The 14,557-nt window shown below is 39.7% G+C and overlaps 1 protein-coding gene across 1 annotated transcript; it reads left to right on the top strand.

Annotated features, from left to right (window-relative positions):
* The first annotated feature begins 48 nt into the window (after positions 1-48).
* On the top strand, positions 49-12,802 carry LOC121095610 (riboflavin-binding protein). Its single transcript, XM_040610709.1, has 6 exons — positions 49-106; positions 932-1,089; positions 1,819-1,918; positions 3,073-3,201; positions 8,264-8,375; positions 12,444-12,802. The coding sequence occupies exons 2-6, from the start codon at positions 951-953 to the stop codon at positions 12,678-12,680; spliced, it is 717 nt and encodes a 238-aa protein (XP_040466643.1). The 5' UTR covers positions 49-106; positions 932-950; the 3' UTR covers positions 12,681-12,802.
* The last annotated feature ends 1,755 nt before the right edge of the window (positions 12,803-14,557 follow it).

Here is a 14,557-nt window from a genome sequence, read left to right as displayed (position 1 = left end):
GGAGCACTGATGCCAGATGGTACGTATATAAAGTGGAAAATGAGAAAAGCAATTTACTGTGTTCCTGTTCCAGGGAGAAGTATCACCCAGAAGGACAGCAAAAGAGGTGAGAAAACTACTGAGAGTTTGGAGAGTTTTCTTCTTCTGTAACATGTTGTTTCCTTTGTATCTGAAAAGTCTGGGTACATAGAGAAGCTGCAGTCCTTATTCGGGCAGAATTATTCCAAAAAGATAACAGGAATATTCAACTATAAAGAATCATGCCTTAATCTATGTAACAGGTTCTAGATTTATCTATACAGCTTACTAATGCATAGTCTGTGTTTTAGAGAAATTTTAGTTGCGCAGACAAAAAGTTTTTATCTTGCATTTTTGACCAAACTACAAAAGAGGCAGAACATAATGGGTCAGATTCTTAAGTATAAATTAGCATAGCCTCAACAAAGGCAAGTTATCAGTGTAACTTATCCAGCTTAGGTGCTGACCGCTACTAGCTCACTTGCAGTTGCATTAAATGTGTAATTTCCAAGTGTGCAAAACAACTCTGCAAGTTTTAGAACTAATTAATATTTTCTAGTGAAGCAGAGAAACGTCTCTTGGAAGCGTTCAAAGATAAGCTCAGGCTGGTGTAAGAAATTTAAAGTAATTTTCTTAAATACTGAAAATTATAATATGTTTTCACGAATAGCCTGGAATATTGATAGCTTTTAGCACTTGCCACCAAACCTCAAAAATACATAGCAGAAGTATAAGTGTTCAGATATAAACAAAGAGAAAGGGAGAGCGTGTGTCTTAATATTTATGTGTGCATCTTTGCTGAGCATATTTTATGTGGTTATATATGTAGCTTTTTGAAAGCAGTCCTTCCTTTTAGTATTATGACTTCTCCTAGAAATAAAGGATATAAATAAAGACTTCTCTCCATACAGGAAAAAAAAAAACGAACAACAATGCTGAGGTTTGCTGTCACTCTCTTTGCTGTCATAACATCATCTACCTGCCAAAAACACGGATGCCTGGAAGGGGACACCCACAAACCAAAGCCAAGTCCTGAGCCAAATATGCATGAATGCACTCTGTATGCTAAATGTAAGAGTGGTTTAATTTTTGCCAAATATAGTCTAGAAGTACAGCTTTGTATGCACTAATTGTTTTGGCAGTTCCCTTAATTTCTCAAAATTATATAAGATATATAGGTACATATTGCATTTGAAAAGCTTCCTTCACTGGCGTTTTGCTGCATGCGAACCAAGAGTAAGATTCTAGTTCTTAACATAGTCAGCTGCAAAACTCATTGACTTCATATGTTTTCTTAAAAATTTCTAGTGCAGTTTAGTTTTCTTGCAGCTCCATCTGCTAAAAAAGTTTACAGCAAAGATTAATTTGGTTTATGTAATTAAGTATAAAAGTTAATTAATTGTAGTGGACACCAAAGGGGGAAGGTTGAAATCAAAATTCTATAGCGAGCAAAGTATAGTATTTATTATATTTCTTCAATTCCCTTTTTATGTTTGGTAGCTTTCAAAGTATCCCTCAGGACATAACATCTGGCAGAACACTAGTAAAATTCTTGGGGCTCTCTGGGCACACCTTGACAAAGCACTGTTGACACCAGTCCACCTCACTTAGCATTTACATTACTACTTCCAAAAAGAAAAAGATAGAGCTTGTGTACATCTTTTAGTTAGTACTAAGAAATTTTATCATGTTATGGATCAGAACAGATTCATCTTACATTTTGAGTCAGTATTAATCTTATCATTTTGAGATAGTATTAAAAATATCCTTATTGCAAGATCCTTGTTTCCTTCCTAACAGCTTCCTGTTGCTATGCAGACTTCACAGAGCAATTGGCTCATTCCCCAGTAATTAAAGTAAACAACAGCTACTGGAACAGATGTGGGCAGCTCAGTAAATCGTAAGTCAGCTTTGATGTTGTCTGTTTCCCGATTCAATGGAGCTATGCTGTAGCAGCCACACAACTAATGGTCACTGCCCTTGGAGCTGCTGATGGACAGTCCCTGGGTTGCCTTAGAGATTATGCCACCCAGCCTAGTTCCACCATCTTTTCTCTACACCTGACCAAACCCACGACTGCTCTCACAAAACCCTATGAATCCCTAAGTATATACTATCTGTGCAGAAAGATTTATGCCACGATTTTATCAGGAAAAGCTTATGATTTTTTAAGTTTACTTTCAGTATAGAACTAGAACTAGCAATGCAAAGCAGTCATAAAACCAGTAGGTATCAACCACACTGCACCTCTGTAGCTCTCCATCACATACCCATGAGTGTGACCCCTAGTCAATACAGACAAGGCTTCATCCTTTGTTTAGAAAACAGATCAACTGGATTATTAAGTCTTGCAAACAAAATGCACATGAGTCCAAAAACTCATGAATATTTAGAATAAAAATTGAGTCCAAAAACTCATGAATATTTAGAATAAAAATTCTTGTAGTCCCGTGGGTTTTGTAACCATGAAGAATGTCTTCATAATTAAGATTTTTAGTACCCTGTTAGAGCTGTGAAACATGGCAAGTTATAGAAATAAAAGAATGAAAGTACAAAACAATTAAGCAAAAACAGATGTGCAAAAGTAACAGCTATTGCCTGCCACTCCCAGAAGAGCAGCATCAGTATGCTGTTTTTAAGTAACTTCAGCTGGGCTGTGGGAAAATCTGAAGATCAGTGAAACCATCAGGCTACAACATAGAAGAAGTTTGTACTATAGTTTTAAACTACATTTTATTATTGCCTGGAAACATTCTTGCCAGGAAAACTCAAGGCTTCAGAAGTTTACGGAAAGCTTACATAAATAGGGCTGAAATATGCATGGAAACATTTGTGCAGTCTTTAGCTGGCTATGGTAATTGCACAGTCAGAGTCTGTACACAATGCCAAAGGAATGAGTTTGGAACCTAGACACTACAGGACGAAAGGATGCTTCTCTATGTTTTTCTCTTAATCTGTAGTATTGCATCCACATCAAAGCAGGTCTAGAAAACTGAGGCTATAGCCTTGACGCTAAGAAGCAGGCTTATTTGTGGCTTTTCTGACCCACCACAGCTGTGAAGATTTCACAAAGAAAATTGAGTGCTTTTACCGGTGTTCTCCACATGCTGCTCGCTGGATCCATCCCAACTACGCTGCTGCTATTCAGTCTGTTCCACTGTGTCAAAGCTTTTGTGATGACTGGTATGTTCAGCTTTTTATCGATGTATTTTTATTTAGCTTTAATATGCCTGTGTTACTAGGGTGTCAAGGAGCATGGTTGGATGAAGCACAGATCTCCCAATCAAGAAGCACTAAGATTTGATGGTGTTGCACCCCTTTATGCCTTTTCTCTTGTTCTTCCTTTTCATTTCTTGTTTGCCATCTCTGCTTTTTCCTCTGCTAAGCTACTACCCCCAAAATAATAATGACACAGGCTGAATGCAAGATGGAGTCACTAAACTCTGAGTGCTGTCCCCGAGTCACTGAAGAGAGTTTAGTGACTCAGGGACAGCACTGCCCCTGCTTTCCGTGAGGATGCAGTGCAGTGGCATCAGAACTGCCTGACACAACAGAGGAGCTCTCACCACCTTTACAGGCACTAACAGCAGTGAGGGCCTGCCCAGCCTTTGGAAAGTCCATGCCTGTGAGTTAGCATTTATACAGTTAGCATTTTACATCTAAATAAATGTATCATATCATGATCAAGTATTTTATATGTATAAAATGCAGTACAAAATCATGAAAGCAGCCCTTTCCTGTATGTTTTCAATTCATGCATATAAAAAATTAGCTTAATTCCTTAATTATTCACCCTTGGCCTTTTCTCCTCCCTTCCATCATCCTTCTTTCTAAAATCACTTGTAAAAGCCTGAATCTCAGAGAAATCTGCAGCCAAGTAATGCTAAAAATATTAATAGCAATGAGCGAGCATAATAGCATTTAATTTTGTTTCCCCAAATACAGCATCAGGGAATCACATTATTTTTTGAGTACAAGATGTGCAGGGGGAAAACCCAGCATCCATTTGTTCTTAGTCTTGGGGTAGGAGTATTATACCCAGGTGGGATAACTGAAGTTTTTTCAGTGGTCCATATCCAGCATATATCTCTCCCTTCCTTCCTCCCTCCCTCCCTGTTCTGAGATGTAGGATCTTAAATAATGTCATCATGTGACATATAAATCTCAGTCGGTTCCATATTAATGTTGTGCCTGGTAACTACAGTAACTAGTCTATATGCTTAAATTGGCAAGGAGCATAGTAAAAACAGCACAGGCTGTGTTCACACTGTAGTAACAGCTAGCATCCCTAGAAAGTAATGAACTGTGAATGTCTGAATCTCTTAGGTTGCTCTGAAAATCACAGAAAACCTTAAATACTTCTAAAAATGTTATAAAGGGCTTTTCTTGGAAGCACAAAAAATACAGAACACACAGTAGGGCATGGTCAGGTTGTCTTGCACTGCTCTGTCCGGTGCTTTCTCTAGTGGTTATGCAACTTGAATATTGTTGACACATGGATCCATTTTCACTTTCGCCTACTCTCCAAGGGCAAAGTCATGTATGCAGTGAAGTATTTTGGTAGGATTTGTCTTTAAATATGTCTCCATTTCTTTGTGCCAGGGAAGGAAACAAAAAGCACAGATTGGATTTGTAATGGAAGATAGTGAGAAGGGCTGATGTATTTCTTAGCTTCCCTACAGTTTCCTCTAGTGAGAAATTTTATTTTTGTTTTAGGAAACTCCATGTGCCTCATGAACAGATTTGTCTTCCTTCCTAAATTTTTGGTAATCTAAACTGAGTCCAGATTATTGACCTCCTTGAACATAAAGACTGACACCTTGAATTTACCTCAGTGCTCAGAATCTCAAAGCTCAGAAGCAATTATTACCAAAATTTGAAAGCATTTGGATAGTAAAGCATTGAAGTTGCCACTGAGCTTCAGAATAGATCTAACGGGCAAAGCCATAGAATACCAAGATCTAAACCAAAAGTGTCCCAAAATAAGTAGCGCACAAAGTCATCACTCAACTGCTATATCCAGTGAAAGTGTAAAGATTAAAGAAAATACACCCTGTAAGTTTAGTTTGCATCTATGAACTGGTTTAAGCCAGCCTTAGTATCTACAAGATCTACACCAAAGTGTATATGGGAGGTCAATATTACATAGCAAAACACTCAGTGTCACCTGGGTACTGCCAGAACCTCCAGATAAACAGCATTTTTAACTTTTGTCATTGGAAAGTATGAAGCGGTGTGATTGAGAGCTGCTGCATAGGAAAAACCGACACTTTTCCCGTATAGACTCTCCTGGCAGAGAGTAGGCTCTACTCTAAACAAATACTGAACAATGAATGATCTATTGCCCCTGTTGGCGTCATAGGTGACTGGCCTGAATCAAAAATGTAATGATGACCCATTACCATGCATGCTAGTCTGCGTGCCTGCCTAATGCCAATGTGAAATGCATTCCCTCACACTGCTTAAGGCCTGAGGCTAGAAAAGAGCCTGGACAAAATTCCCACTATTTCTGGTGATTTAAAATAACATTTTTTCATGTTCTATTCACCGGTTTCCCGTTAGCGTGCTGTAGTACTGCTAGTGATGTGACCTACTTTCTCTACATGCCGTGAGTGTGCCTGCTGCATACTGTATGTCTTTGTGGCCAGAAATGTGCAGAGGATTCAGAATGAGCAGTGACTTCATTTAAAAGAAATTCATCTAACTAGCTTGGGGCCTTCCTTTTCTTTCTTTAGTCTTAGGATTCCTTGCCCCCACTAGTCTTAAAACTATTGCTTTTGAAAGAGCCTGATGTACAAGCCATTTTCTGATCCACCTGGGAAAGGGCCCTGTACCCTTTAAAAGAGAAACAGCTAATTATAAAAAAGGGGGGAAGGGAAGCTTTAAAATAAAAATATCCTGCCCATTGTGCATAGGGAGCTAATACATTCAGGGAGGATCTTTTAAGTATTTATGTTTATGTTTCTCACAGGTTTTAATTAATGTTTGAAGAAACCACTTACTGGCTTCTGGACAGCAGAAATCAGACTTTTCATAAGTCACAATTTTTCATAAACTTAGCTTCATAATTACTTCCACTGGGATAAAGAAAAACTTGTAGCAATAGAGTTATGCCTTGCTACCTGGTTATATAACAAACCACAAAGTCAGGCAATAATCATAATTAGGAAACATTTCATCTAACAATTCAGTAGATAATACTGAATAAAAACATAAACACTTTAATAAATATATTTAATTCAATTTCCTGAGGAAACCAGATCCATAGCATGAATGCTCCAGTTCAGTAGAAGTCTGAAATATTCATAATCTGAAAAGTATATCTGAAGGTGACACTAATTTCAACAGAAGCAGTTCTGCCCTCTCCTCAGCCCCAAGGGCTGCTCGTTCTTTACCTTACCACGTCCCTACTCATGTGCTAGTAGCACTGTCTGAGATACCATGAAGCAACCCTGGTCTGGGAACCCATCAGGCTGAAAGCAGCCAAATAAAAAAGGAAAGCAAAAAAAGGCGACTGTGGGAAGGGCACAACTGCTTTAAGTGAGCGTGCTAGTATTAGGCAGCTCACAGAAGATACTGATCGACTTTGCTAGAAAGCAGTGAATTTAAGTGCATGCATAAAAAAAAGGACATGCCAACACGGCTTGAAGAATCAAGGGCTAATTGTTGAATGTGGTGCTGGCATGTGGAGGGTTCGTAGATGGTGATTAACAAAAAGTTTGTATTGATTGTCCTAACTGGCATGACTTCAGGCAGGCAAAGAGACCAGCATTAGAGAAACAGCTGTCACTGGGGAGTTACCTCTGTGTGGATTTCTCAGTCAGGGTACACACAGCAGCTAACAAACAACAAACCAATTATTCTTTTAGTTCCTAGTCCCAAATCCATTCATGGCACAAACTGGTAGGATCTGCCTATTAGTGTCACATTATATTAATTTTCAAATTGCAGCCTGTATTTCCAGCAGAGCCCCTACCCCTGACAGCAGATTCACGGATGAACGCATTTGGGCATACAAGTCTCCTGCCCTAGACCTGTTTGGTTCAGGCCCTGGTTACCCTCCATTACTGCTCTTTCTCTTTCCAAATAGCCCAGAAAACCTGTGTAAAGGCTTTGAGATGTGCATGTTCTTACCTTTCTGCACAGCAAACATACTGCAATGTACTACACTAGTTCGTGTAGTTCTGTAACCACATGACAACCTCATATTTCATTTAAAACTGTAAGTCTGCAACCCTCATGATATCAAAATAATTTTGGAAACATAACTCTGAAGATCAAAAATGACAAGCAGAAAATATATCCAAAGGTATTAATTATAAATACCCTACTGAATTATGGCTACCTTTTTAAAAGCTGTGCCTCATGGTTTTGGCACTCTCAGTTACAGGTGTGAATAGTCCACCCAAAGCCATTGAGATTAAATTTAAGTAGAAGTCAACTGATTTGCAGAAAGGTAAGAGCCAAAAAGTAGAATGTAAAAATAAGTGGAAGGAAGGAAATAATGTAGGGTAATGTTAAGTCATGAGATCTCTCATCACATGGACCAGCCAGTTGCATACCATACTTATTCCAGGCCATGTATAGGCTTTTTTTACATTACTGCTTACAAGTTAAAATTAACTTAAAACTTAAAATTTTAGACTTATACCCTGCAAAACTCTTCTCTTTCCTCCTTCACTTCAAGTTTAACTTCTTTTGATAATGTCGTCCTGAGGCTGGCAGCCTATTAGTTTACATGATTCCTTATTTCAGTATACAGAGCAACTCCCTGCCCAGAAAATATTCTTCTTTTTCCATATTAATCCATAAATACAAACTTTCCCCACATCTCCCTCAAGTGACAGTTCATAGCACACCTGTGTTGTGTCACAATATTGAACATGGGCATTCATGAAACTCCCTCCATGCAGTAACATCAGCAAACATAACCAAGCAGAAGACACTGCATGAATGAGTGTGGCTCCTCAGAACATAAGCCCTTTACTTAAATCTGTGAGTATAAAACATAGCGGGTGAACTGTTTAGTTTTCATTGGGATTTAGGTCTTCCTGGCCAGCTCAGAGTTTATGTACATGTCAAGCTAAGATAATGTGCACAGTTCTTGAAGATCTGTTGCTAAGCTGCACTGTGCAACCATACCATGTTACTAAGATAGCCCACGTAGACTTCTTGAGTTGAATCTGAGTCCACTGAAAAAAAAGTGAAAGAAATAACTGTGTCTTCCACACTAATCTCCATGAAGGTATGAAGCCTGCAAAGATGATTCCACGTGTGTTCGTAACTGGCTGACGGACTGGGAATGGGATGAAAGTGGAGAAAATCGCTGTAAGAATAAATGTATTCCATACAGTGAGGTAAGAAAACCTGATCAACTGGAGAGAAAAAATGGCATTGAAAGTTCTCTGCTTTTTCCTGAATATAGGGGTGTAAAACACAAGCAACAGGTGAATTATTTTTATTTAAGCAGTTTCAAGCCATACCTACATCATACTTTTAAAGTATATATTTTTTTAAAAAATGTATTTATGTAGATTGCTTACTCTAAGGATATATACATTTAATTGATCACTATTTATACCACTTATGAAACAAAAGTAAAAAGTTCAAGCAGCACTGACATTTTAACCACAGTGGGGTTTAGAAGGTAAAAGATAAAATACCTTTGTTCATACTACAGAGACACTGAGATGCATTTTATAAGGCTCCTTACATAATGTGGGGCTTTATATGCCTCTGTCTTTTTAAATAGGGATGCGAATTCTCAAATCGCTAAGGAATTTTTAAGGTTTTCTTGCCTATTAGGTATCTTTGCCCTTTCCTTTATTTTACCTTGTTATGTTTAAGTCCTCCTCCATCCTCCAAATCCCTGAGTCCTGACATTCTTCTAATTGTCTCCCTGTTGTTCTCCGTAGACCTATCTCTCAAGCATGTTCTCCATTGTGTCTGCCAATGGCTAGGCTGAGCTAACTTTCTTCTTTATAACTGGTAGTCAAAGAGCAGCACTCACAAGCTTTCTGAGAGCTCATCCCATCTTTCTGAGACAGTTCCAATGGTTGAGATAACTAATTTTATGAGCAAAAGTGTATAAAATGAGAACTAACAAGACTTAGAGGAGCAAGGTTGCCTAGAACCTGATCTACAGACCTTTCAAGAGTCAGGTAGAATTTTTCCTAGTGACTCAAGTCAGCATAGCATCAGGGCAATATAGTACAACTCAAAACTGCTACACTTATTCGAATATTTTTAACAGTTGATCTTCACTGAGTCCATGAAAACTGTCCAAATTGCAGAAGTAAACAAAATTCCAGTGTCATGCTTAGGGACTGGTAGTACAGCTTGCAGAGATCCCAGATTTATTGCTTTGAATTCATTTCACATGCATGTACTTCCAGAAGGCAGTTCAGCAACTGATACAAGTAGAAGTCACAGTTCAGTTAGTGCAGGATTGCTGTTTGCCTTGTGACAGTGACACTAATCAGCAGGCTCAGGAAAGTGGCCAAAAAACAAATGGGCTGCAGAAACTTAAAGTTTAGTTTCCCAGATGTGCTAAATCATCAGTAGTTCCAGATGAAATGAAAAATGAAATTATAATCTCTGTAAATAATCTCCAGTCCCTGTTCAAACTGTCCCTGGTCCAGAGATAGGAATTTTTAACCTTGAATTCCCTTGTACTTATTTCTTAAAGAAAATATACCATCTGCAGTGAAAAACATGCGGCAAATCCAGACATCTTATCACTTGAAGCCAGGCACAGCTATTCCTAAACTAAATGGAACCACACCCTAAACTGCCCATGTTTTTAACCAAAAATAGGCTTGCATGGTAAGTAAAAGTAAAGATGAAGTTTATTCAGAGGACTTACAAAAAACACATTTCCCATATGAAAATTACATGATATACAAACACTTGACTCGCTTGGTTTGGACTCCACTCGTGGAAAAGAAAGTTACTGTTACCCAGAAGCACAGAGCATTCTTCAATGTCAGAGCACTGTGCGCAGACACTAACTTTCTTTTGGTGCCCTTCAGCTCATACGGAGGAGCAATCAGCAGCCCTATATTTGACATATGCCAGTGGTTGTAAGGACTATTTGGAACAAATGCTGAATATTAAGAACGCACAATGGATCCTAGCCAGTTCTGGCCTGGCTAAAATGAGGCATATTTTGTCGTTGTTCTCCCAGCTGAGTGCTCCCCAAGCGGTGTCAACACACAGACTGGAACATTTTCCAAGAAGCTGAAAAATCAGAATCCTTTGCAGTAATTTAGGGACGTGTTTGGTAAATGGACTGTGTGTCCTGTTTGTTTGCTGCAGCATTCTGGCTATGCTCTGGTTTTTAAGCAGAGTTGGGAGGAAGATCAAAACAAAATTACCCATTTAGCAAGTAGAAGAGCTTGAATACATGTTACAGAACTGTGGGACACAAGAATAGGATTACATTACATAGCCATGTATCTTTCTTACAGACCTAAGAAAACCCACATGACATCTTTTAATACTTTCTGGAATTATTAGCTAAAAGCAGGTAGAAATCCAAGCACTGTATAGGAGCTGGAAGAAAATGTCTAATGCTGCTTAAAAGCACAGGAATAGTGGGAAAGAAACAACTAAGATCTGCCTGCCCTGAGAACACAAGGACACAAGGAGAAAGCAGAAACCTTTCCAGTTTTGGCCCTGCATTGCTCCCAGTGAACTAACTAACCTCCGCACTCCTCCTCCAGCCACTGCAGCATCCATGGAGCAAGCCCTGGCTAGAGATAGTGTGAACTGAAAAGCTATTTTGCAGACTACAGAGTCTTTGGGGCTGTGTGGCATGGACTCTATTATTCACAAAAGACAGATTTCTAAGGCAAAAGTGATGATTATGATTTCTTCTCATCTGCCCTCCCACACAGTATAGGTCAACATAGTTTTGCATGTAGGGAGACACCTCATAAGAAGAACTTGTTCACATGATAGACTTAAATTCGTAATTTTTTTTTTTTTTTTGTATACAGAGCAGCTTCCATGCAGAAATCTCCCAACCATGCAGGCTACCTCCAAGATTCCAGTTGGATAGGGCTTTGAGCAACCTGCTATAGTGGAAGGCGTCCCTGCCCATGGCAGGGAGGTTGGAACTGGATGGTCTTTAAGGTCCCTTCCAACCAAAACCATTGTATGATTCTATGCTTCACAGTGTCAGATCTTTGTATGAGCTGACAATGACGGCAAACCAGCATACCATCCAGAAATTACAGCAGTAAGAGAAACACTGCGATTAAAGAGTCAGTGTCATGTGCAAGGACTACTTCAACTATTACACATAAGACACAGCTTCCTTCAGAGAGATACTGGTGACTTGGTCAAGGTCAATCAGTCAGCAACACAGCCCAGCAGTCCTGGAGCCTGGCCCACTGTTCCAGTCATTAACACCCCTTAACTCCCAAGGCTTCTACTCCTGCCACCACTCCTACCCCCAACTTCATTCTTAGCTTTGTTTCTGGGAGTACCTAAAGCTTCCTTTATAGAAACAGAAAAGATTGAACTTCAACCACAAACACATGGGAGTAATGCAGGCAAGATAAAGTGTATACCCTGCCTACTTTTCAGCTGGACACGATAACTCCTAAGCTAATACCCTTTAGGCAAACTCAAGCTGGGTGGACAGAAGGTTGTCACAACGTGAGTCTGGCAAACAAGAAGTATCTTTGTTGTGTGGTTGTACAGGTCCTGTGACACGGGCCTTACAAAATTGTGTAGTACCAAGAACAGGACAGATTCACTTGAAAAGAGTACAAGAGCCTGCAGTTTACAATTTCTTGAGCCAGAAAGGCCATTGCATCACTGGACACAGCACTTTGGAAGCTTTCTTCAAGCAGTTTTTACATTATGTCCCTTCTCTTTGTCTGTGAGGTCCTGCCCAGTCATGATGTACACTGAGGCAGGCACAATGAGAGCCCACAGAGCTGTGACTCCACTGGACTATCTCTAGCCCGTAGATATAAAGATTCTCATATTCAAAGCACTGTCTGCCACTTTCAGCACTACTCAGATCCTAAAACATGTCAGAGTGTCCTGATGTGCTGCAAGTTGTACAGCCTTTGACACACATCTTTGGTCTGTCAGCCCCAGAAAGCTAGCTGGGCTGTCAGCCCCAGGGTGTAAACAAAGGGCTGGCAGCTGATCCCTTTGCACTTTGTGGAATCACTTGCTCTCATAACAGGCAAATCTCTTTTGCCAGCTGTGGGTCTGGATATATATTTTAAGATATATCAGAAGTGATGAAGCATGGCACACAGCAAGACAGTAAATGACTACAGAATGCTTTTTTATAATTTAGTACCAATTTTTGAAAAGTGATAGATGTTTATCAGTTTGACACAAACTGATTTTAACTCAATCCTTTTTAAATTTAATTGATGCATTTCTTATTTGACACACAGATGTATGCAAATGGGATTGACATGTGCCAGAACATGTGGGGGGAGTCATTTAAGGTGAGCAAATCCTCCTGCCTCTGCTTGCAAATGAGCAAGAAGGACATGATGGCAATCAAGTACCTCCTCTCAGAAAGCTCAGAGGAAAGCTCCAGCGTCAGCAGCAGCGAGGAGCATGCCTGCCAAAAGAAACTCCTGAAGTTTGAGAAACTAAAGGGGAAGGAAGGCAAACAGACAAGATAAATGCTGGTGGATGTATGTCAGGACAAGAGAAATCGTCGTGGAGGCTGGGCTCAGGGCATCACGCCAGCCTGCTTTATTCTTTACTTCCTAGAGCATAATAAATCAATGGCTGGTTATATTAATCTTTCTCTGATGTTTTTGCATCTGCATCACAAAGCTCCCAGACAGGTTAGCACAGGTGTCATCTTATGACTTGAACTGAACAGCTAGGAGCCTGGAGGTAACAACTAAGGGTTGACTTTCAAAGAGGAGAGGCACAAGCAGCTCCTGCTGACTTAAGGTGGAACAGTGAGAAGTAGAGACCTCTGAAAGTCTGTGCCAGTAATGCACCAAATCTTCAACACAAACCCTTCATTAGCATAGGCACACAGCACTTCTGTCTTGAGTTCCTGTGAGCTCTGCTCAGGTAAAGAAGAAACGCTGCAGGCAGAAACAGGGCAGTAAGCCTGACTACTGACCACTGAAAATATATTTATTTCGTATCTCAAAAACAATCTTGCAAACCAGGGGATCGTGGTATACTAGGTAAATCCCTGGATCCATATATTGCCAGTATACACGATGAGTTGCACTGGGCTTTTACCTTAAACTGCAGTACAATATGAATTTGAAGCATAAATTTGAGTGCAATTTAATCCTACTAAATGATTCCAAACAAAATGATCTCTGACAAACAGAAGTGTCAGGGAGGGCCCCAGTCAGGTTTCTGCCATCAGTAATTCTGCTTCCCACCATCACTGTTACAGTCAAACTAAAACCAAAATCTGCACCAGTCCCAGAGGGACTCCTCAAGTAAGGATGAATGAGTTATGCATCCATACTCCCTCTGACATAGCTGTAGAGTAGACAGGTCGGTGCCTTTCTGTACAGCCTTTCATAGAGGTATCACCAGGGAAACTATGAGAAGGACTTAATATGGTGGGTCAGATATCAAATTGTGAAAATCAGCATTATCTCAGTGCTTGCTATGGAGCTAGGCAGCTTACAGCATTTAAGGATCTGGTCGACAGTTAAAACAATTACTTGGCACATCCTGTTAAACTATGAGAATATTAAAAATCCAGCACACTTTCTTCACTGGGCTGTTTATTTATTGGAATGGTTTCACACAGCTGCAATAGTAATGCTAAGCCCATTAGGTCATGCTCTGCTTCCACCCAGCTTCTCAGTATATTTAACAATGGACAAATTCTTACCAGCACTGAATTGTTTTATAGAATGATACTTTGTCACATATGTATTTCATGCTAATTCAATTTGTCAGTTCTACTGTTTGAAAAGAAAGAACGAGAAATAGGTCTTCTGTAAAGCACTGACAGTCCTTTCCCCCTCTGTTTCACTAACTCTGTTCTTCCCTGTCCTTTATTGCACCTGAATCAGAACAGAAATTTTTCTGCTTGTTACTTTGCTGTGCTCAAAATTCAAGAATTAATTAGCCCCTCTCACTGCCATAACACCAATCTTTTCTGTATCAAAGATTTCCTTCATGGTTTTTGTTAAGTATAGCACAATTGTTTCTGCCTGTGTCTCTGCTCTTTTTCTTCCCATTCCACTTTATTCTCTGCTCTGGCTAAACTACTCTTGAAACCACTCTCAACAAACAATTCATCCATGCTTAGTTTCAGGATGACCCATGAGAGTGGTTATTGTGTGCTTTTGAACAGCACTGAATCCTACAGCAGCTAAGGGACCATTTAGCTGCCATTCATAACTTTCCCACTGACTCATGATGTACCCTAAGGAAACCATGTAACTCTTTTGTGACCCCAATAATTTTACAAAGTGACCATATTTCCTCTAGGTCATCTCTTTTCTAAGCCAAAAAGTCAACAACTACTCAGTTGTCCCTAGCACAGAAATTGTCCCATACCTCTTGG

Source organism: Falco naumanni, chromosome 11, assembly GCF_017639655.2.
Source record: "Falco naumanni isolate bFalNau1 chromosome 11, bFalNau1.pat, whole genome shotgun sequence".
Lineage (NCBI taxonomy): Eukaryota > Metazoa > Chordata > Aves > Falconiformes > Falconidae > Falco > Falco naumanni.
Note: the sequence above shows the minus strand (reverse complement) of the source record. Positions and strands in the feature narration are given on the sequence as shown.

Bases quoted from the DNA above. Each gene is read 5' to 3' on its own strand.
- LOC121095610 (XM_040610709.1), top strand. From the start codon at position 951: ATGCTGAGGTTTGCTGTCACTCTCTTTGCTGTCATAACATCATCTACC. The intron at 1,090-1,818 runs GTAAGAGTGGTT...CCTTCCTAACAG, and splicing joins ATGCACTCTGTATGCTAAAT to CTTCCTGTTGCTATGCAGAC. The intron at 8,376-12,443 runs GTAAGAAAACCT...TTTGACACACAG, and splicing joins AATGTATTCCATACAGTGAG to ATGTATGCAAATGGGATTGA.